The 21,108-nt window shown below is 31.8% G+C and overlaps 2 protein-coding genes across 8 annotated transcripts in view; both read left to right on the top strand.

The window, feature by feature from the left end:
- LOC124533491 (syntaxin-1A) overlaps positions 1 to 18,908 on the top strand; it is a 62,529-nt gene extending 43,621 nt beyond the window's left edge. Inside the window, exons 4-9 of one of the 7 annotated variants that reach the window (XM_047108815.1) lie at positions 4,965 to 5,039; positions 5,565 to 5,821; positions 7,533 to 7,670; positions 8,130 to 8,240; positions 13,303 to 13,403; positions 15,062 to 15,265. In XM_047108815.1, the coding sequence (XP_046964771.1) occupies positions 4,965 to 5,039; positions 5,565 to 5,821; positions 7,533 to 7,670; positions 8,130 to 8,240; positions 13,303 to 13,380 (659 nt within the window). In that variant the 3' untranslated portion in view covers positions 13,381 to 13,403; positions 15,062 to 15,265. Of the gene's footprint in view, positions 1 to 4,964; positions 5,040 to 5,564; positions 5,822 to 7,532; positions 7,671 to 8,129; positions 8,241 to 8,953; positions 9,089 to 9,707; positions 9,821 to 10,220; positions 13,106 to 13,302; positions 13,404 to 13,508; positions 13,604 to 15,061 lie in introns of those variants that run through there. The other 6 variants (XM_047108816.1, XM_047108812.1, XM_047108811.1 and 3 more) reach the window with 6 other exon arrangements.
- A 970-nt stretch (positions 18,909 to 19,878) lies between these two features.
- Positions 19,879 to 21,097, top strand: LOC124533651 (DNA-directed RNA polymerase II subunit RPB11). Its single transcript, XM_047109059.1, has 4 exons — positions 19,879 to 20,061; positions 20,134 to 20,223; positions 20,291 to 20,465; positions 20,995 to 21,097. Exons 1-4 carry the CDS (start codon positions 20,009 to 20,011, stop codon positions 21,028 to 21,030), a joined length of 354 nt encoding a protein of 117 aa, XP_046965015.1. The 5' UTR covers positions 19,879 to 20,008; the 3' UTR covers positions 21,031 to 21,097.
- The last annotated feature ends 11 nt before the right edge of the window (positions 21,098 to 21,108 follow it).

The raw sequence follows: 21,108 nt of genomic DNA, 5'->3' as shown, positions 1-21,108 counted from the left end.
AAATCCTTTTTGTATCCCATACTAAGTCCGCCTACTAGCTTTTTGCTTTCTTTATATTAACGGTTTTATTCATAAGTGACGTCATACATAATTACATCATTGCTTGTTTTATAACTAAACTTGTGATGAAACATTGTAAAGTTTTTATAATCTAAGGCAAGTCGCTCGCTAACATAGCTTATAGCTTTATTAATAGGTGACCTAATTGTGCAAGTTTTATACGATGTTAATAAGTCTTCGAACAACCAACCCTCTTAACGAGAAAACCCTTCAACGGTCGTTTTTATTCGAGTATAAATAGTATTTTTATTAAAAGTTCATGTTAAAATTGTATAATTACTATTTCGAACATAGTTTTAAGGTGTTGCTTAAATGTTTTAGAAAGTGAGAAAAATAACAATATCTCCTCCGAATGTATATCGCATGTTAATTAATTTGTTAATTCTGTACGTGTTTAAATGAAGGGAAAGCCGCTTAGAGAACGGTTCCGTACATTGTTGAGTTGCGTAAGTCAATAGTGGATTAAACTAATACTCTCTCTTTCTCTCTAATTAATTATGGAAGATAATGCCTTTATGCAAGTTTATATGAAGTATGACAACATTTTATAATTTTGATAGTCTTTAAAATGATGCCATGACGGTCTTGATGACGTATGTTGAGGTATGATGCCTACCTAACATACAAGTATTTATTTAACATACAATTAGATGGCGGACACGACGAAGAGTTTAGTCCCAGCATTACTTGCATGAAGTAAGGAGATGGTATCATTGACTACAAAACTCTAAGCTAGGACGTTAACTTGCGTTAGAAAGGCCAAAAATAATCGACCCGACCCGAGATTGCATCTCAGAATATCGAGCTTGAAGTCTTAAAAGGCAACCAACAGACCAATGAATAAGTTATAAAAAAAATACATGAACTTCATATAAATAAAAGGTTAAAAATATCTCACCTCATTACGAATGTTATCGCAAAAATAATATAAAACATTCAGAACTCGCACTTCACATTCATACATAATTCACATGAAATATTAAAGCGGTGGAAATGAATGAAAAGGAAATGATTCAGATTCAGAAGTAGAACTTATATAACGACTCGGATACGATGTTCGCAGTCGAACTAATACCGGCAAAGTATACTTAACTGCTAATTGTATCACTTTGTTGAGAACCCTGGCACGGAGGAATGGTCGTTGTCGTGGTGATTACTTTTCTTAACTAGTGTCACGTCATAGAAAACGTCGTAATAATTGACAGATTCTGACCTCGATCATGTTACAACGCTCTTCTATCAGATTAATTAATTAAAACATTTACTCATTAATATTAAATTTTGTATAAAGATATTTTTTTATCATAAAGGTTGATGGGCAAGTATATGGGCCACTTCAAGTGGTCACCACCGCCCATAGACAATGATGCTTTAAGAAATATTGACTAGTCCTTATAACGCGACCAACCTTAGCAACTAAGATTTTACGCCCCTTGTGCCTGTGATTACACTGCCCCACTGAGCCTTCAAACCGGAACACAACACTGCTAAACACGGCTGCTTGGCAGTAGAATTTATTATGAGTGTGTGTTACCTACCCAGACCGGCTTACACAAAGTCCTATCTTGCCTGGATTTAAGTTCGGTTTACAGCATAATAATTGTGGATTCTCATAAATCTGATTATTTTAAAAGCAACTATACGAGTTCCTGCCCTTTTTTACAAGAGTGCTCTTAAAAACAATGGTTCAGTGAAAAAGTTGTAAGCAATATCGTTTTATTGTAAAGTTCACTTAAATTAAATTTGATTTAATTTCATAGATCGTTCTTCAAATGATAATCAGAAATGATCTCGATCTTCATTCGAGATATTTTAGATGCTATTACGATTGCAACAAAACCACAATCCTGACGCAAGCTGGCTTTCTAGAATGAATTGTATTATGTACATGACAGTTTTATCAATAGAATAATTTCTATGGTATATTTTTATACTAGTAGTCGACCGCGGCTTCACTTGCATTTTAGGGTGTTGGTTGTCATGTGTTAGACAAAAAAGACCCAATGTCCTTTTTTAAAGTTCAAGTTTGCTTCATACCAAATTACATCAAATTCGTTTCATCGGTTTGGTCGCGAAAGAGCGACAGACAGACAGATTTAAACGTTTATAATATTAATACAGATAATATAGAAGTAGGATCATTTATTTTAGTTAAATAGTAATTAAACTTAAGACACTTTAATGCTATTTATACTAATCACGAATCGCGTCAGACGTTCGAGTAAACTTCGATACATTACCCGCTGTGATGTGGTTCAGAATTTAGTCGAAACATTAATTAATCATGGCCCAGTTGCCGCAACATTTCATCTGTCTGGATATGTGCAGTGAAACCGATATGTATGATACAAAATTCACCAAGGAATACGTGAATACAAAGCTCCGTGTTAATATTTATTGACAATGTTTGAATAATGTTATAGGTACGATATACGTTAACTGTTTGTTGACCAAATGTTTTTTTCAATTTATCCGTGTAGAGAGAGTTATAGTAGTGTTAGTAATGAATAGGCAAAAGGTCAAACATATCCTGGTGTTCATTCCTACCCACACATATTAACCTTTAATAGTATAATGTCAATGTGTTGCCAACCAATGTGCACGAACGTCTATGTATATACGATGATCCCTCCTGCATGTAATTACACTAGCTTACTCACGCTTTAAACTGGCACACAAAACGAATTAAAGCGACAACTGCATTAATTTAATTTGCATGTTTAATTAAATCTTTTTTTATTAGCAGCAACACCAATTTTGTACATCAACTTTATAGTACACCACAAACATACAGAAACATCTTAGGTTTAAAACAATTGTTCCGGTATTAATTAAATAATTCTGTGACTCGGTATTAATATCAAGTTTTATTTTCTTTTAGTAACGAGGATGAAAGCAATGAACATATATGTTGGTTGTTTGATAAAACATAATTATACCGTTATGCCATTTTTTGATTGACTTGAATTTTAGTTTTAAATGTTTGAAGAAAGTACTGATTTTCTTGCAATTTTTTTCCGGTCAAATCTACATTAACGATGATAATTTAACGTTTATTAAAATTGTATTTGATTTGATGCATGTAAATTAATATCAGCTCCTTTAACACGAGGTCACAGATTTGTTTATATATAATACAAAAATAATAGCTAACATACAGAAACAGCGAATTTCAGGAGATCCACCCGTATCGATCACAACGAGAGCAGTGCATTAGACAGGCAATTAGGATACCCGCCTGATAACATCGCTATTATGTGGGTGTTTTATTATGCAGAAATATATTCATAACTCAGTCGTGCCGTGATGAAATATTGAACGGATGATCCCGGCCACGCTCGTTCGGATGTTAGGCACGTACTGCATGGAATTGTCCGTCGAATGGGTTCAATATTTGTTTTAGGAGTATCTCGCTTCTTCTAGGTCATTAAACGATGGAAATCAAACAATTGAATGCGCATTTTTATTTTTCTTCAGATTTTAACAATTTCTTTTTCTGCTCTTTTTAAAATTGAATCCTCGTTAGTTTATTATAATAATATCAATAGAAAACTATGTCCAGTTTATTAAATACCCACCCACCCTTCCAGTATTGTTTTCATTGTCAAAGGTTTTGGGTAGGTACGAAGTAAATTATTTAAATATTTACGTTGTTTGTCTGGCTGGTTATCTAACAGCGAACGGATTGCGAAAACCAGCTCGAAATTTGAATAAAACGACTCGGTGATAAATTAAACCTCAGACAACATATAGGCCATCTCACAATGTCAGCCTTTTTATTAGGGCTGAGGGGGTTCCCGGGTAAAACTTTATACCCTAAAACAAACGATGCTGGCAAATCGGCACGATGAATCACTTATAAAGTGACACATAAAATACTTGTAATTTTTTTAAAGTCTTTGTGTTGTAGTCTTGATTTTGGTCTCCATTGTGCCGTAGTATAACTAAAATGCCGTTATCTGACATCTAATCAATTTACAACTTCCATCTTTCGATTCCAAATAAAAAAGAAAAAGAAAACATCTATCGATTTCAGAATTCTCAATTCTATACGAATCGATATGTCAGGTCACACATTCTAGTTGGCAGCTTGTAAATTATTATTAGACGAAAAGATTTAAACTGACCGAGTTCTTTAATGAAGCTTAGCTTTTTTTGATATCACTAACGAGTACACTCGCGATTGGTCGGTACGGTGATTACGCTGCGGACGTCGGACCTACTTTTTAATTAACATTTTCAGGGAACGAATCTGGTCGATTAACTTTTAAAAGGGATAAAACATTTTTTACATATTAATTAATTTTGTAGACAGAGCTAACTCTTAACTTAATCATATTCGTTTGTCAATCCAGTTGGTCCCCTTTTTTTATAATTGTTTTGCAGAAAAGAAAATTATGTTTTATACAGATTATTTATACATATTGGTGGACTGGCAAAAAGGCCACCTAATTGTAAATGGTCAACACCGACTCTACCAAGCCCAAACACAACATTATGAAGTGCTTAGTGGTAGAGTAGTGAGTGAATGCTGATTATAGCCTACCCAAAAATATTTGAAGAAATGCCGACTACTGTAATCCAAGCGTCTAATAACTCTTTGCCTTGATTATTTTAAATATACTGCTTAAAAATCCGCTAGAGCTCTTTAATAAAATTTCTCTCCTTTACATCTCTCAACATATTTCGGTACGAAGTACCCATAAAAATAACCAGAAATATTCAATTCGGTCCGTAAAGCACACGTATAAATAACTTTATTTCGTGTGTGACACGACTACATACATTTTATTAGCGTTGCGTGAAACGAAACTGACCAATTTTGTTTCAATTATTTTGTGACATGAATTTGATTTTTATTATGTGACATTTATAGATTTACAAATATGTAATTTTCTTTTCAGAGACAAAGCACGAATTAGAAGATCTCATGGCTGATATCAAGAAAACTGCCAACAAAGTCAGAGGAAAGTTAAAACGTGAGTATATAAGATTGTGTTATTTGTAATTCGAAATAATTGTATCCTATACAGACTCTAATTTTGAATATCACACAAGTTAGAAGATAAAAAGTTTGGTGAACGATAAGTCCCTGTGCTCTTATCTTAATAATATTGTACCAAAAATTATGAGTCAGCGTTAAAATTTTGTGAAGTGTCAGCCTCACTTAGCGTTCACCGTAATTATGTAAGCCTACCAGGGTTTTGTATGATAAAGTTACTTAATTAAAATATGTTTAATAACATCTTTAATGTAAACTTAATGAAATATTTTTAGCATGACATTAAACAATGTTAAGTAAACACATTAGGAAAATTTTTCTATTTCGATGTAATTAGTTGTGTGTATACAAATTTGGATATTTTTATTTAATTGTATTGCATCATTGCTCAGTACAATTATTTCCATATTAAATTTAAGGACGTTGTAGATGATTGAATGAGTATCATACGTTTAGAATATAATTAACATAAATAGCTGAATCGTTTTAAATAAATCAACAGACATAGAGCAAAACATCGAACAGGAAGAGCACTCGAACAAATCGTCCGCCGATCTCAGGATAAGAAAGACCCAGCACTCGACCCTTTCGCGCAAGTTCGTCGAGGTGATGACCGAGTACAACCGCACCCAGACCGACTACCGAGACCGGTGCAAAAACAGGATACTCCGACAGCTTGAGATCACCGGCCGTGCGACCACCGACGATGAACTCGAGGCAATGCTGGAGCAAGACAACCCCGCTGTATTCACACAAGGGGTAAGTTTGCTCTATATACATACATAGGTCTACATATTTTAATAATGAAATAAAAGACGACCTCCATGGTCGTGTGGTGTGTACACCGTTTTTCATGGGTACGCCACTCTGAGGTCTCGGGTTCGATTCCCGGCCGACTCGATGTAGATTACCATTAGTTTTCTATGCTGTCTTGGGTCTGGGTGTTTGTGGTACCGTCGTTACTCTGATTTCCATAACACAAGTGCTTCAGCTACTTACATTGGGATCAGAGTGATGTATGTGATGTTGTCTCATATTTATTAAAAAAAAAGGTTGTATTCAATATTCAATAAAGAATAAGAAATTATATTGAAACAGTTTGTATTCAATGAATGTATAATGAGTATGTAGTTGATTGAAGAAAACAATTTTCAATTAAAAAATAAGGTTAATAAGGTCAGTTGTCACTTCTTGAAGATTGGTAATTGGTGTTCTATATTCGAAATTTTTCTTAACAGAGACGAACGATAAGTATTTTATTCGGATGCTTCATATGTCGTAGTATATTTTTAGATTAATTATAGTTAAATTTGGCACTTTATAAGACAATAATTAATCTGTTATACTAAGTAAATTGTTAGGACAGTTATGGCTGCTTAATTAACGAAGCCAATGCTAAAGAAGTGTTATAAAATAAGACATAAAAGAATGCTTTGGAATTGCGTAAGCGTCAATTTAATCAACAATCTATAGCTGTTATCCTGAACGTAACTGTATCGAACCCCTAATCAATACTGACTAAAATAAGTCTAATAAGATATTCCTAGAAAATTATTTTCTATGTTTTATTAAGAGTATATACATAAATGTATTTCTTTGTAGTATTATATTATTGTTATCGATACTTGAATAAGAATTCCATCTGAGAAATTTTCTTCGAATAGAAGATTTTTAGGTGCATGTTTTCTTCACTAAAACACAGGAAATAGAACCAGTATCATCAACATCTTGCCTTTATTACATTACTTTCAGGGCAGAGGGCAATCAACATTAAAAATATTTGGTATACATTTGCTGCCATTTGACGCCTATTGTTCTTAGGCATGCTTTTGCTAAAAGCGAAAGCATGCCTAAGGACAATTGTCGTCCATTCGTCTCCTACGATATCCACGGATTGGGTAAAGTGGCCCTACTCGGTCTGAACCACACGACGACAGAGAAAACTCGAACAACTCGACGTGTTTCATCGACTGAGAAATATCAGCATGATATTATATCTATATTATTCATATTTATTTAACGCGTTTTATTTGTCAATGTATAAGAACCTGAATTTTGTAAATATTGAGGAGCAAAAAAAACTTGATAAAGATTAAAAACACTCAGAAGATAATCGTCCACGGAGGGTTCTTCTAACGTTGCTTATCGAAAGTATTTCTTTTTCAAGATTGTTTTAGATGAAATATCTTGCAATCGCTTTTCAAGTATTCCCGTTGGGATATTGTACACTAAACAACTGCTGACTTTGCTCAATAGCAATAAATAAATTGTTCATTGTTCGAATCTCAAAATATCGAAGAAAGTTTTATTCAACAGACCTCCGGTTCGATTTGACAGGATTGTTTTCTGAACTTTGGAAATAATTTTTAAGGTTATGTTTTCATGTTATTGATAATTGTATTTGTTTGTATTATTTGCATTAATTGATAAGAAGAATGTTTATTGTTAGCACGCTTGTTGACATTTTCAGATAATAATGGAGACACAACAGGCGAAGCAAACCCTGGCGGATATTGAAGCGCGACATGCCGATATCATCAAGTTAGAAACATCGATCCGCGAACTGCACGACATGTTCATGGACATGGCTATGCTCGTCGAAAGTCAGGTCAAATATTTTATTTATTTCATAATCAAAATGACAATAAAAAATTATACCTAGCAATTATAATATTATTTATGACGACCTCCATGGTCGATTGGTGTGTACACCGGTTTTCATGGGTACGCCACTCTGAGGTCCCGGGTTCGATTCCCGGCCGAGTCGATGTAGATTACCATTAGTTTTCTATGTTGTCTTGGGTCTGCGTGTTTGTGGTACCGTCGTTACTTCTGATTTCCATAACACAAGTGCTTCAGCTACTTACATTGGGATCAGAGTAATGTATGTGATGTTGTCTCATATTTATTTATTTATTTATTTATTTAGGATTACCGAATCACTGGAGATTCAGTAGTGAAGATCTACGAGATTTTTGACGTAATTTTTTTTATTCGGGTGCTTAATTATAATAACTAGCCATTTATAAATAAGATCGTTGTCTAAACAAGCTCCCTATGGATACAGGGTGAGATGATCGACCGCATTGAGTATCATGTAGAGCACGCTGTGGACTATGTCCAAACTGCCACACAAGACACAAAGAAGGCCCTTAAATATCAGAGCAAAGCTCGACGGGTGAGTTCATATTACAAAAGTGTCGGTTCATTCGTTGCTAATGCGTTTTTGTTTTGTTTGTCCTCATCCCGATTCCGTTCATTTCCCTATCCCTCGTTCCTATCGTTTTTTGTTTCGTGAACGTTTAAATTTCCAACCCTGCATTTGTTTTTGCGTCGACGATTCGGTGATTGGTTCACACCATGTTTTTATTTTACCTTCACTCATCTGTGCATCTACAAATTGGCTTTCATTGTTGTATAATTAACTGTTCATGTGACTTGGACTAACAATCGATGGAAGTGGGCTTCTTAACTTAATCTAATTATTTGACTTTGTGTATGACTAATTTGACTTTCATTTGGTGTGTGCGTTATTTGCCTCTTGTATATGGGTGCTATACGTTATAGAAAATCTTACTGTCTTATTACTTGTTTCTATTAATATATTTATGTATATATCACGTTCTTATTAACATGTTTTTAACGACTTACCTTTTTTTAACGAACAATATCTGTATTAATTATGTTAACTGTTATAATTTTTGTATCACGTGACCTCTGTATGAACTTCGTATTGTTTTGGGCATATTCTTTTTCATTTTCATCTCTAACTATTTTAACAAATATCGGACACTATAATACGGTTTGTGTAACATACTTACTGGGTATAAAAAACCGTATGAACCAATCGGCCGTGAGTGATGTTCGGTCGTGCGTCCCGTTTCCTCCCAGCGCCACTGACCTTAGCGCGAGCAGGGCGAACTGATAGATCGCGTCGAGCACCACGTGACCACGGCCACGGAGTACGTTGAGTCGGGAGGGGGCGAACTCGTCCAAGCTTACAAATGGGCGACGAAAGCGAGGAAGGTAATGAGAACAAATCAGATCGAATCAGATAAACTTACTAGGCGGCAGGATGACAGTCTACATAGATACTGGCGCGGGAAATTAACAATACCAGTATATTCTATCGATTCTAATTTTTTTTTGCTAAGAACTTTTTTTTTAAACGCATGTCTTATTTTAAATACAGTATCTAGTTTATATTTATTTAACAGACATTTTTTTGGAAGCTGGTTTTTTGGTTGCATAGCCTAAAGTTGCGTGCATGTATTTTGTTTGTACTCCGAGTGATGGTTTACAAATAGCAGTTTTGTTAATTATATGTATATATGTGCTTTTATACGTTACAAATTAAATCTATATTTAAATTTAATTTATTATAGATTGTGGTGTTGGTTTGAATTTAAATCAACTTATATTTAATGCATGTTTTTTGTTCAAGTTTAGGTAAAGATCATTTTATTGCCATCGATATTAATATAATAAAGATAATAAAATTGCATGATAACAATGTATATATTTATCACAATTCCATTTTTAAATAAGTTTAATATTTTATGTGCCAACTACATGATCAATATTATCAATCGTATGACATAGACAATTTTCTTTTTTTTTAATATAGTTTAGTTGCACATTTCAGAGCATGTCGCACAATAGTGTTCTCTCAGACCGAAAAAAAAGTAAACAAAATTATGGTCAACAAACGCGGTGGACTAGATGGTGGATAACCCTAAGAAAAATACAAAGCACGACGTAATTTCGATTTCTTTTTTTAATGTGCAATGTCTTTTTAAAATAAACTTTATACTAAGTGAATCGTTACGTCCATTTTGACAAATAAAAGTAATAATGCTTTATATTTTCCAATTTTGTTGGAGAAAACACTAATTAATGAAATCAAGAAATTAAATAGTTTTGAAGTTGTGATTTCATTTCATAATTTAATTATTGTTATTTAAAAGCAATATAAATTAAAGCTGCCGCATTAATAGTTTTTTTTTAAATCTGAGATTGTACGTTGTCGAGTTGTATTTTAATATATTTAAATGCATAGTATACTATCATTATAATATTTTTATGAAATGGTAAAACATAATTATTTGTGCATTTATCGCTGACATTTTATTTATTTTTTTTCTTTTGTCATTTGCAGAAAAAAATCTTCCTCATAATATGCCTGTCTGTTACGCTGGTTGTTGTTATATTAATAATAGTGCTATCACTAACGCTGTAATAAACAGCGGATATGGGGCTAGTGACGTCATCGGGCCTCGAACACAATTTAGGACTATTGGTGCAAATAAACTGATATTCGTTACAAAAACAATGATATACTTATCACTAGCTGTAAGTGTTAGTAACACAATCGAATTGTACTAAGTGTTGTTTGTGTAAACGACAAGCTTTCCATCAGGTACAGAAGTACCTTCATAGAATATCGTTTCACTGAATTTAACGATGTGAATCGATTTTAAAAACGATAATAATCGATATGAATGATATGTCAGAAAGATTAATATGACAGTTTGTGATTTAAACTGTATTTTATTAGTTTAATGAGATGTTAGTGTTGCCAGATAGAAAAATAAAACAGATGTCGTTTTTTGTTTGTATACATTTCAAAATATCATTTAACGCTACTCACAGTAGTAGATGTACGACAATATGTGTAAAGTGCAATAAAAAGATTGTGCTGTAGAATAAGTACTACTTAGATTTAATCGATGTACATATTTAATGTATTTGGCGTTACCATCTATGGATCTTGAGAATTGTAAATAATATAATCTTATATACTCGGAATGTTACAAAGAATGCATCACTACAAATTTAATATATATTCATATTATTGTAAAAAGATTTATAACGTTAATCGATGTAACACGATTGTTGTAATCGATTGTATAAATTAAAAAAAAATCTGATTCATTTGTAATTTGTGATTTTTTCTACTTTATATTAAAATCAATTAATTCATCCTTTATCAATTTACTTTGTGTTGTACTTCAAAGACAACACAAGAAGATGAAATATACTTTAATTATTATATACTTCATAGCACAAGAACAAACTTTTATATTTTTGAATATAATGTTATTTTGTCGCGTTCATGCTTAAAAAATCTTATCAAAATGTGTATTAAAATGAATGCATCATTATTATTTACAAACTATTTATAATAATTAAATGTAACTTTTTATATATAATCGTGCTACGAATTAATAGACTTAATAATTATAAGGATGTATATAATCTATTTGCAAACAATTTTGCGGGTTAAGTTTTTCTTTCTATTATTTTATTAATACTTTTTTTTTGTTATCTGTAATCAAAACATACGTTCGAATTGTACGATTCAAATGTTCCTCCTTGTTTCTTAGCTCATAAGATATTCGAAGTTTTTTCTCATTGATTGTTTAACACTTCACTGCGTTTAAAACAGTACTATATGTTGTTATTTATTACAATTATATAAAAAGCAGTATTCATATAAAGTTAAGTTTTTTTTTAATATTTTTCTTTTCTCGTTTAACAGCCATTGTTAAAAACTATCGATAGTTAATCGATGCATCTTAATATCGATATTCATAATAATCGTTGCGAATTGTTTTGAAGAAAAAGAAAAATTGTTTGTTCCAATATTCGATATCATCGTTACTTAAGATTGCATTTTCAAACTTTTTAGTTGTGGAATTTTAAGAAATCTATTTTTGGAGCAAAGTATGTATAATTAAGTAACAATCTGTATATATGTAATATTACTGATCTGAGATCTCTCAATTTTTTATAAATCGTTTTTACCTATATATATTACGTTATTATTAATATGATTTTATTAATAATATGACAAATATTATTGAGTAGTTTTGATTAACTATCGATATTTTGCTGGTTTTGTTTACTGTATTTTACATATAGTTTAATATATCAAAGATGTTTTGAACTGGTTTTGTCGTATGCAAGTAACTATAACAATATTATTACATATATTGCATATAGTATTGATTTATTTTTCGCCCTTTATAGTAATGATAATGAACTTAATTTAAATTGGAAAGGTTTGAAATATTTCCATTGATATATAGGGGTTAAATTTCATTTAATCTATTGTATAGCTTATACTTGGCTTTGAAATTTAACAGATAAAATATTTCTACTACCTGTTAGGTGTAGATGATATCTTACAAGTTAATTTCAAATAACTTGACATTGAATTCTGAATTACAATTAATTTTGTACTATTTCTCCATTATTAATTCAGGATGATGTTAATTCTGATGATTGTAATGAATACATTTTATTAATGCTACCTATAAACAATTCAAAATATTTTTGCTGTTTATAAAGGATCATTGAAAATATTAACCATATACGAATGTGTATATAGTTACGTTTTTTTTTATCAAATCGTTTTTATGTTATTCGAATTTTAAAATGTATTTTTTTTTTTCATAATTCCAACGTTGATATTTTCATGATCGACATTTACTACTTGCATATACATAAAGTACTTACTTTTGTAACAATATTACTATCTAGACATCATTATAATGTAAGATTTAAATTATTCTTTAATAGTAAATATAAATATATAATCTTGCTATATAATTTGCATTTAACTTGAGCATTTTATCGGATACCAATTGTGAATTATAATAAAATATAACTGAACGCACATTCTTTACAATGTTATACTTCATACTATTAAAGCAATGTACGTTTTATTTAAGTAACTGTGATTGAAATGTGTACACGATCGTGGATATTGTCTAGTTCGAAGTCGGGTGTGCAGTGTAGACGCAGCTTTATCGCTCACGTGTTTCATCTAAAGACTGTATAACATTATTTAATGCCATTATGTAAACGTTTACTTAATTCACGTACACAAATATAATAAGTACCTACTATTTATGTTCGCCCTCTAGGGGTCATTACAAAGTTGTTCATACTTGTGTATTCAGAAATATTAATGGAGTTGTAAATATGTTTTTGTTTAAACATTTGAAAGAATTACATTTATTTATTTTATTTCGATTATTTTTTTCGTTTGTTTTTTTTTTTTTCATCTTACCTCAACCCGAAAGCGAGGCAAATGACGCACCCCACCCACGTTATCAATCACCGAAGCCGATCGTTTTTTATTATTCGTTTATGTAATTTGTAAGAAGCGATGTGTCCCGGCCGGCCGGGGACACGTATAAAGCGTACTGTTGCATGGTCACTCGGCACGACAGAAGAAGATCATGATCCTAGTGTGCCTGCTCATTCTGGGCCTCGTGGTCGTCGGCTACGTGTCTAGCTACTTCGTGTGAGGCGCCCGGCGCGCCGCTCAAAGGTAACCCGCTCGCAGCGAGCGCGGCAGCGACGCCCGCCGGGCTCGCGGGCCGCGCTCGCCCTCGCTACTAGTCACTAATGCGTGTTGTGTTTGTCCATTGTGCAGAAGAAGATTATGATTATGCTGTGCCTGCTCGTTCTCGGCCTCATTGCGACCGGCTACGTGTATAACACATTCTTCTAAACGGTTCAAGGGGGCAGGTTTGAAGCGCAATATCCTCTGGGCTTCCATAGACAGCATCCATAGTTAGATATTTTTATATCGTCATCGAGTAGAAGTATTTCGGTATTTACATACGTAACGACATTCTCGCTTCTATCTTGAGAATCGTTTGTCGCATCTGCAGCTGAATGATTGGAATCAAAACGTAGACATCATTATTGGGATTCAAATTTGCATGTAGCGATCAGTTATGGAGTATGAGCATCTCGGATACGAGCCATGTATTATAGTTAAGGATATCGTTTAATATTAACAGTTCTGGTCTACTGATGGTGCGGAAAGTGTCAGATCTATCCACAATTAGTCGGTGCAGTTACTCGATTCGGATTGGTCGATAGTATTTACCGATTAGTTTTCAATCTTAATATTCCATAGCGCAGCAGAAAATACTCATTCTTCAAGCACAGTGTTGACTGTTGTGTTTTCAGGGCATTATTCTAGTTAATTTAAAAAAGCTTTTCCTTAAAAATTTTCACAGAATAATATTAAATTAATTTTTAAATTCTTGGTATCGCTTATAATTATAAATTATTTAATATTACTTAAATAAGGTTCTATTGTCCCCGTGCCCCCTTAATTTAAACTACCTGTCAAAGTGACATATTAAAAAAAAAACAGAGCTTTTAATTATTAAAACACATTACTCATTCAATACACACGAGTGTTAGTAAACTTGTCCATTGAATGTTTTTAATTTTATTTTAATTGAAACATGTATTTATACACAGCTTTGAAACGAAATTATATTTATATAACTCTTCCAGCACCCTCCATACTTTTCTCCGGCACCTTTTTAGCTATTTATATATTTCTTGGATTTACTTTGAGACCTCTTTCTCTAATACACTTTATACCACGCTATTACTTTAATTTTTTCCACACCGCACCTATAAATTATATCCTAGTTTATTTGCATGAACTTCTTCAGATGCTTAAACAATATCCACATACTGTATTAATTAGTACTTTATATATTATATAATAATAATTGAATATATGCTAAAATATATATTTTTAATAAGTCTAGGTCATTACGAAAGTATATAGGTATATTTTAGTCATATATACTTAGTAACGAGTAAATAAGTTGAACACAAATAGCTCATTAAAAACATATACATATTTATATATAGTTAAATAACTGATCGTAGCCGAAAAGTAGTTATTGATTTAGTATAAGCAGTCGCTAGAATATATAACATACTATAACCTTTTAATTATATATAATCTTTTAATTTTCCAACAATAAATACAATAACATACATAGAATAAAATACATAATCTGCACAATGACATTACGATTATGAATAAAACCTTTTTTTTAATTAAAATACATTTTTTTCTTTTTTAATATTTTCGAAAATAATAATCGTCCTAACATTCTATGTGTGTCGTGTAATTTTCTTTAGACTAATCGCAAGTTAAACTTTTCGCAGGACAGTGAAGCAATGAAACAGATAATGCAACAATATGGTGCCTGCATCCCGCCTGGCAATCAACACCTCTCTGCCGTATTCATCAATAACATACGCTCTTATTATTTATCGTTAGAATTTTTATTAATAAGGTTCAAATTATATTATATTATCATCTGAATTATATCGTCCCGTCTGGGGCAGTGTTTAGCTGTTATCTTGTTGAATTTTGGTCATTATCAAGTAATCATTGACCGCTAATTATTCCGTAAATGTTGCTAGCAAAAATATAGTTATCTATTTAATCGTTACTTTTTTTTTATTGTTGTATTATGCAACCTTTTTACTCACTTCTAATAATAGTCTTTGATAGTTTTATTTCAAAATTTCGAACAGTTTTTAAATATTTTTATTTTAAATAGTTAATAGTAACTTAAAATGTATTATTGTATATACGAGTATCGTGAACGAAAATATTTTTATTTTAAGTTTTTAATATTGTTAAAAAGGTTGCAAAATTTAATCTTCATTTAAACATTTTATAAACAGTTAACCGTGAATATTATATCTAGAACGTACAGAACATGTTTAAGTAGTTCTTGTATAACGATATTTAAACAATACTCTCAAACCATACTCCGCATCAGCTCCTAGTTTACTTGCCTTCAATAAACAACATATTGCCTGAGGAATTAGTCGTAATACGTTTATATTATAAGTAAAAAGTTGGCTAAACTGATTGAAAGCTTCGCGGTTAGTAGCGAGTTCAGACATGGTATGTCGGTCCATACCTGTGATACAATCTTTAATATCCATTAACAACTACATTATAATAATCGTCATTAAATTAATTACAATCAGTATTTTGAAATTGTGTAGTGGCGAAGTATGGGTGCCACGGTTTTTTCGAGTTCCGACTGCGAATGATTTCTTACGGGAAGTCACTAGTAAGTATCGATGAGTATATTGGATTATCGGTGTACGTGAACGATACATAGGGCACGCGATTGGAGTGACGGTAAGCCGGAGGGAGATGGTCAAACGAATCAACAATATTTGTACATCAATTAAATTAAAAAAATAAAAAGAAACGTTATTTTATATGATTGGATACTCTGTGTACTTTTGTTTGATTTTCCGAATGATACAACTGTTTTGAACGATCTTCATTACAGATAAAATGTCAAAACTTCGATTATTCGTTGATGTATCCGCGGCTTAATTGCCGCTCGATGATTGGTCGATGAAATATTCGCACAGTGATCGTCGCTCCATGATTGGTCGACGCCACGTCCGCAGTGTAAGCGTGTCTCCCGCGGCCAACCGTAAAAAAGCATATCGTGCCGCGTGCCGTCGCCGTAGCAATAATGATGTTCGACTACAATTTGTAAAATTGTTTTAAACTTTCGAATGTGTGATAGTAGATGCAGTTGTTGTTTAGTTAATTCTAACATGTAATAATAATTATAAATTAATTGTTATCGTGAGTGTAACATTTATTATCAAGTAAGATTTCATTATAGTGAATATGGTCACTTTTGATGCTTACGTACGATCAGATATAGACGAACGGATGGGAAGACGTTTGCGTTTTCTTTGTTTTACTTAACATTTAAGATGCTCTTCGTTGTACAGTAAAACATAATGTAGCAGTTTTAGCTAGGGTAAATTTTTTAATAAATTAAAATTACCGAGTCTTCAGCAATATAAGTGTAGCATATCGAGCAGTTTTCTTTTTAAAACCGAACACATTAGAAAACGACTTCTCGAAAATTTAAGCACTAAAATGTTACAGTTATTAGCGTTTTCCTAATATTATAATAATAATAATATATTTGCGTGAATAATAAATATATTATAGTGAGATTTCCGAGGCGTGCTGTTAATATAAAACATTTCGAGGGGCGATGGGGGCTGGGGAGTAAATAACGGTACTAAATAGCCCGAGCCCCGTCTCGCCGTCGAGTCAAATAGTGACCTATGTTCGGTCGCGTATATAAGGAAATGAAGCAATGTTAATTTAAACATTAATAGCATAATTAGATTTTTATCCTTAAGAGTAGGATTTCATCTAGTTGCCTTCGTAATAGTAGAGAAATTAGGTGATACCTTTTTCTCGTTAGCTTTATAAAGTGGTGAGGTCAGCCGCATGTCTCTATTCGCCAGTCAATTGTGTCGCTTGTCCGCGCCGGACGCGTCGCGCCCGCTTCTCACCGCTGTTTCCTCTATCGTCTACGTGTTTACATCGCATTCAATCTAGCTAGATGCATCGTCTCATCGTATCTAGGCTAAGTGTAACAATGGCCTCGGAGCGAGGCTGTGTACCTGACACCAATCTAACATTAATGAACTTAGTGAAACTCAACGCGCCCGTGCGCGATATATTACGCTTTTATGCAAACGTACTTTCGCACAAGTTAATCGAACGGTGCGGAAGCTGCCGTTTCTGGATTCGATCCGGTTGATCCTGTACTCATTTGTAATATATTTTAGAGGTAGTCGAAACACAAATTCTAGTCAGCTTTCATTGATCTCTATTATTCCGATAATCTTAATCGTAATTACAGTTATATTCTTCTGTTACTAGTATATACTGTAAGTGAGGTTCTCGTGTTCAAACGCCGACAGCGGGAATCGCACGCGCCCGTGGTCCAACCCATGGGGTCACTCTTCGGAATCTGACCGGGCCGCTTTCGATTCCCGCCTGCCACATATATATATGCGTTCTAATCGATCTTAATAATATTATAACGCATAGATATTTTCATAATCAATAGTATGCATATTGTTATTGGATTGCTAATTTTGTATACCTACGTACACAATTAGTATAGTTTATATACTTATGTGTCAATTCTTATAGCGTTTTATTACATTAACAGAAAATAGATAGTAAGTGTTAAATTAATCCGACTAACAGTGTTGTTTATCAAGCTATTTTAAACTAATTATGTTAATTTTTCTGTTTATTAAATAAAATCATTATGTTTTAATGAAGTATGCGTTACTTTGGATTATCAAAGATAAACAGTCTTTATGTGTAACAAAAATCTACATAATCATAAGTATGTAATTGTATTTATCTAATTCGAATTGGTAGCCCTTTTAAAAGACTTGAAATCGTATTTCTTCTAAAATAATGTTCTTGCTTTGTGAATTTATCAGACAACGAACACATTCCAAGTATTAATATAATATAAGCATATCTGTAAAAACAAAATCACTTTCAATATTTGCAATTAAATCATTTGAGAATCGATCGTGGTGACGTCATTCCTATTTGCTACTTATATTTCTGATATTAAAATTTGAACATTAATGTGAGGGAAATCTTTGTGGATTTGTCCATTGGGCAAAAGGGTTTCGTCTACGTTAAGATGTAGGCTCTTGATCATAGGACCCTAATGCCTAACAGTAGAGTCGCTAGACAAGAATTCGTAGTTTAAACTCTTCACAAAACTCGAAAGTTCGCGCTTCGTTCTTTTAACGTATTGATGTTGCTTGCCGTTAAATAATGTCAAACATTTAAATTAAATAAAAAGTATATAATAATTAAACCGTGTTATTTTGTACATGTTTAGTCGAAATTGTTAAAATAGTTTAGTTATTAGTTTTTATGTTTATATATTTATATTATGTAAAAAATTAAATACTTATATGATTGAAATATCCCCCTTTATGGCAAATTTCTTGTAATCTTGTAAAGGAATATTTATTACCGTTCAAAAGTAATGTATTAACGAATTAACAGTGAGGTTCTGGATACACGTTGTAAAATTCAAGTTAGATTGGTTTTATAGTCATTCTGTATGTAGGTTATCAATCTGAAATTTTCTCATAATTATAAAATAAACGGTGTTTTCTGCTGTGAATGTGTTTTTTATTTAATTGTAAAAGTTTTCACCTGTAAAAGAAACTATATTCTATTCCAACCATAGGAGGGAAGTCAAATTAGTATTGACGGAAACCTAGGACCTAATATATGACCGTTATTGTCGACAAAACTGTTAACGGGATTTCGGAAGAAAATTTGAGTAGATAATATACGTGGTTATGTGTAATAGTGTTGTATTAATAATAATTAATGTATATTCATAATTAACAGTAGAGCCCGATAAAGCCGAGTTATTAGCAAATCATATAAAATACGTAAATCTAAAGTTTCTTTATTTTTATTCCTACTTCAAAAATTATCTTATCGTTTGTAGAAATAATGAATGTAATAATGCTATGTTATCATATCAAAGTCTAAAAAGGCCAGCTTTTAACATCTGTCTAATTTATTTGGCTCTAAAAGAAACTCGTGACGTGCGTGCGTTCTATATTTTACAAAAAGTATAACCAAATTGATTTTAATCTTCAGGTAGAATGAGATCAGCTAAGTTAATATATTAATAAAACTTATTAAAAGTAATATATAGAACTCAGCATAAATCTAATGAAAATTGCTTTTTCAATACAAATGAAATAAATATATTGTATGGTGTGATTAAACACATAACAACTTATTATCAAAACCCTTAATAATTTTGATATATTTTTTTTCAATATGGAAAAAATAATAAAATAATCAATAATTTTAAAGGCAACTTTTTTAAATAATCAAATGGCAACAATTTTCTGCTTCTTTTGTATCAAGGAACAAAAAAAGTTATGAAGCTTGCGTATGAAAATTGTTACTTTTATTTGAATAAGAAAAAATTATACTATGTTAACTAATTAATATTTTAACGTAAAAATACAGCATAATTTAAATAAGAAGAGTAGTACTTTTATTACTTGAATATGTTTTCAACTTTGGTAGCACTGGTAGGCAGTCACAATTGACAACTTGACAAGTAGCTTTTGACGTTATTTTATTACAAAGCTGCAAACTGTTTTTTGTATTTTCGTATTTACTGCGAATTAAATATTTCTTATTACGCCTTTATTTATAAAATAGATTGTTATAATATTTGATCTTCCACTATGAACGCACCACCTACCTTCGAATCATTTCTTTTATATGACGGTGAAAAGAAGTGAGTAAATAAACATTTCGTTCATTTAATAACAGTGATTTTGTATAATAATAGAAACTAACATTATTTTAGAGTTCAGAAGGAAGAAGACACAAAAGTAACGAATGCTGCAATATTTACAGTCAACAAAGAAGATCACACTTTAGGAAATATGATAAGGCAGTAAGTAAAACAACTAAATTATAAAGCAATAACAAGTTTGAGGTTATTAATATGTTTTTTATTCCAGCCAACTACTTAAGGACCCGAAAGTTCTATTTGCTGGATATAAAGTGCCTCATCCATTAGAACATAAGTTTGTGCTGCGTATTCAAACAACGTCCGACTACACACCTCAAGAGGCGTTTATGAATGCTATCACAGATTTAACGTCTGAGTTGTCACTTTTTGAGGAGAGATTTAAAGTGAGTTTTGTTAATCTCTAATTGACTGTTGTATTACATTAATTATAGCATGTGAAAATTAACAACATTGTATATGCTCGTAGCGTAACCTACTATTGCCTATTCCAATCGCAGGAGAAGTAAGAAGTAGATTGGTTTTAATGTCTTGAATATCATATGGTGTTTATTCTGAGTCATGATTAGAATTATATTTTGAATTTATTGCTTAAAATAAAGATGATTGATTAAGTATATTAATTTAAGAGATTAAGTATATTAAGTTAATTAATTAATGATTAAAATTGCAGAAATATTTGTAAAACACATGTAACTAATTTACTCCTTTGCTCGGAACAGGCATACCTATATACAATGACGGCATACATAGTTTGACTGAGATTATTAAATCTATTAAAAGTACCAATTATTTTATCAAAATAAAATACATATCTTTGAAAGGAATGTCATTTCTAAAACGAAATAAAAATAAAATTAATAAATACTACTGAAATTGAAAGATATACCTCTACAGTTTTAATTTTTTTTTCAGGAAGCTATTAAGGAGAAGAAAGATGGTTTGGATTAAGTTTAGCTATTCGTCTACTAGGTTAAGAATTAGATAAGTATTAATTAAATAAATTCAGAATCAAATTTGTAATTTTTT

The sequence above is a fragment of the Vanessa cardui genome, chromosome 11 (assembly GCF_905220365.1).
Source record: "Vanessa cardui chromosome 11, ilVanCard2.1, whole genome shotgun sequence".
Lineage (NCBI taxonomy): Eukaryota > Metazoa > Arthropoda > Insecta > Lepidoptera > Nymphalidae > Vanessa > Vanessa cardui.
Note: the sequence above shows the minus strand (reverse complement) of the source record. Positions and strands in the feature narration are given on the sequence as shown.

Excerpts from the sequence above, each read along its gene's own strand:
- LOC124533651 (XM_047109059.1), top strand. The coding sequence starts at position 20,009 with ATGAACGCACCACCTACCTTCGAATCATTTCTTTTATATGACGGTGAA. Across the intron at positions 20,062-20,133 it reads TTATATGACGGTGAAAAGAA|AGTTCAGAAGGAAGAAGACA; the intron begins GTGAGTAAATAA and ends ACATTATTTTAG. Across the intron at positions 20,466-20,994 it reads TTTTTGAGGAGAGATTTAAA|GAAGCTATTAAGGAGAAGAA; the intron begins GTGAGTTTTGTT and ends TTTTTTTTTCAG.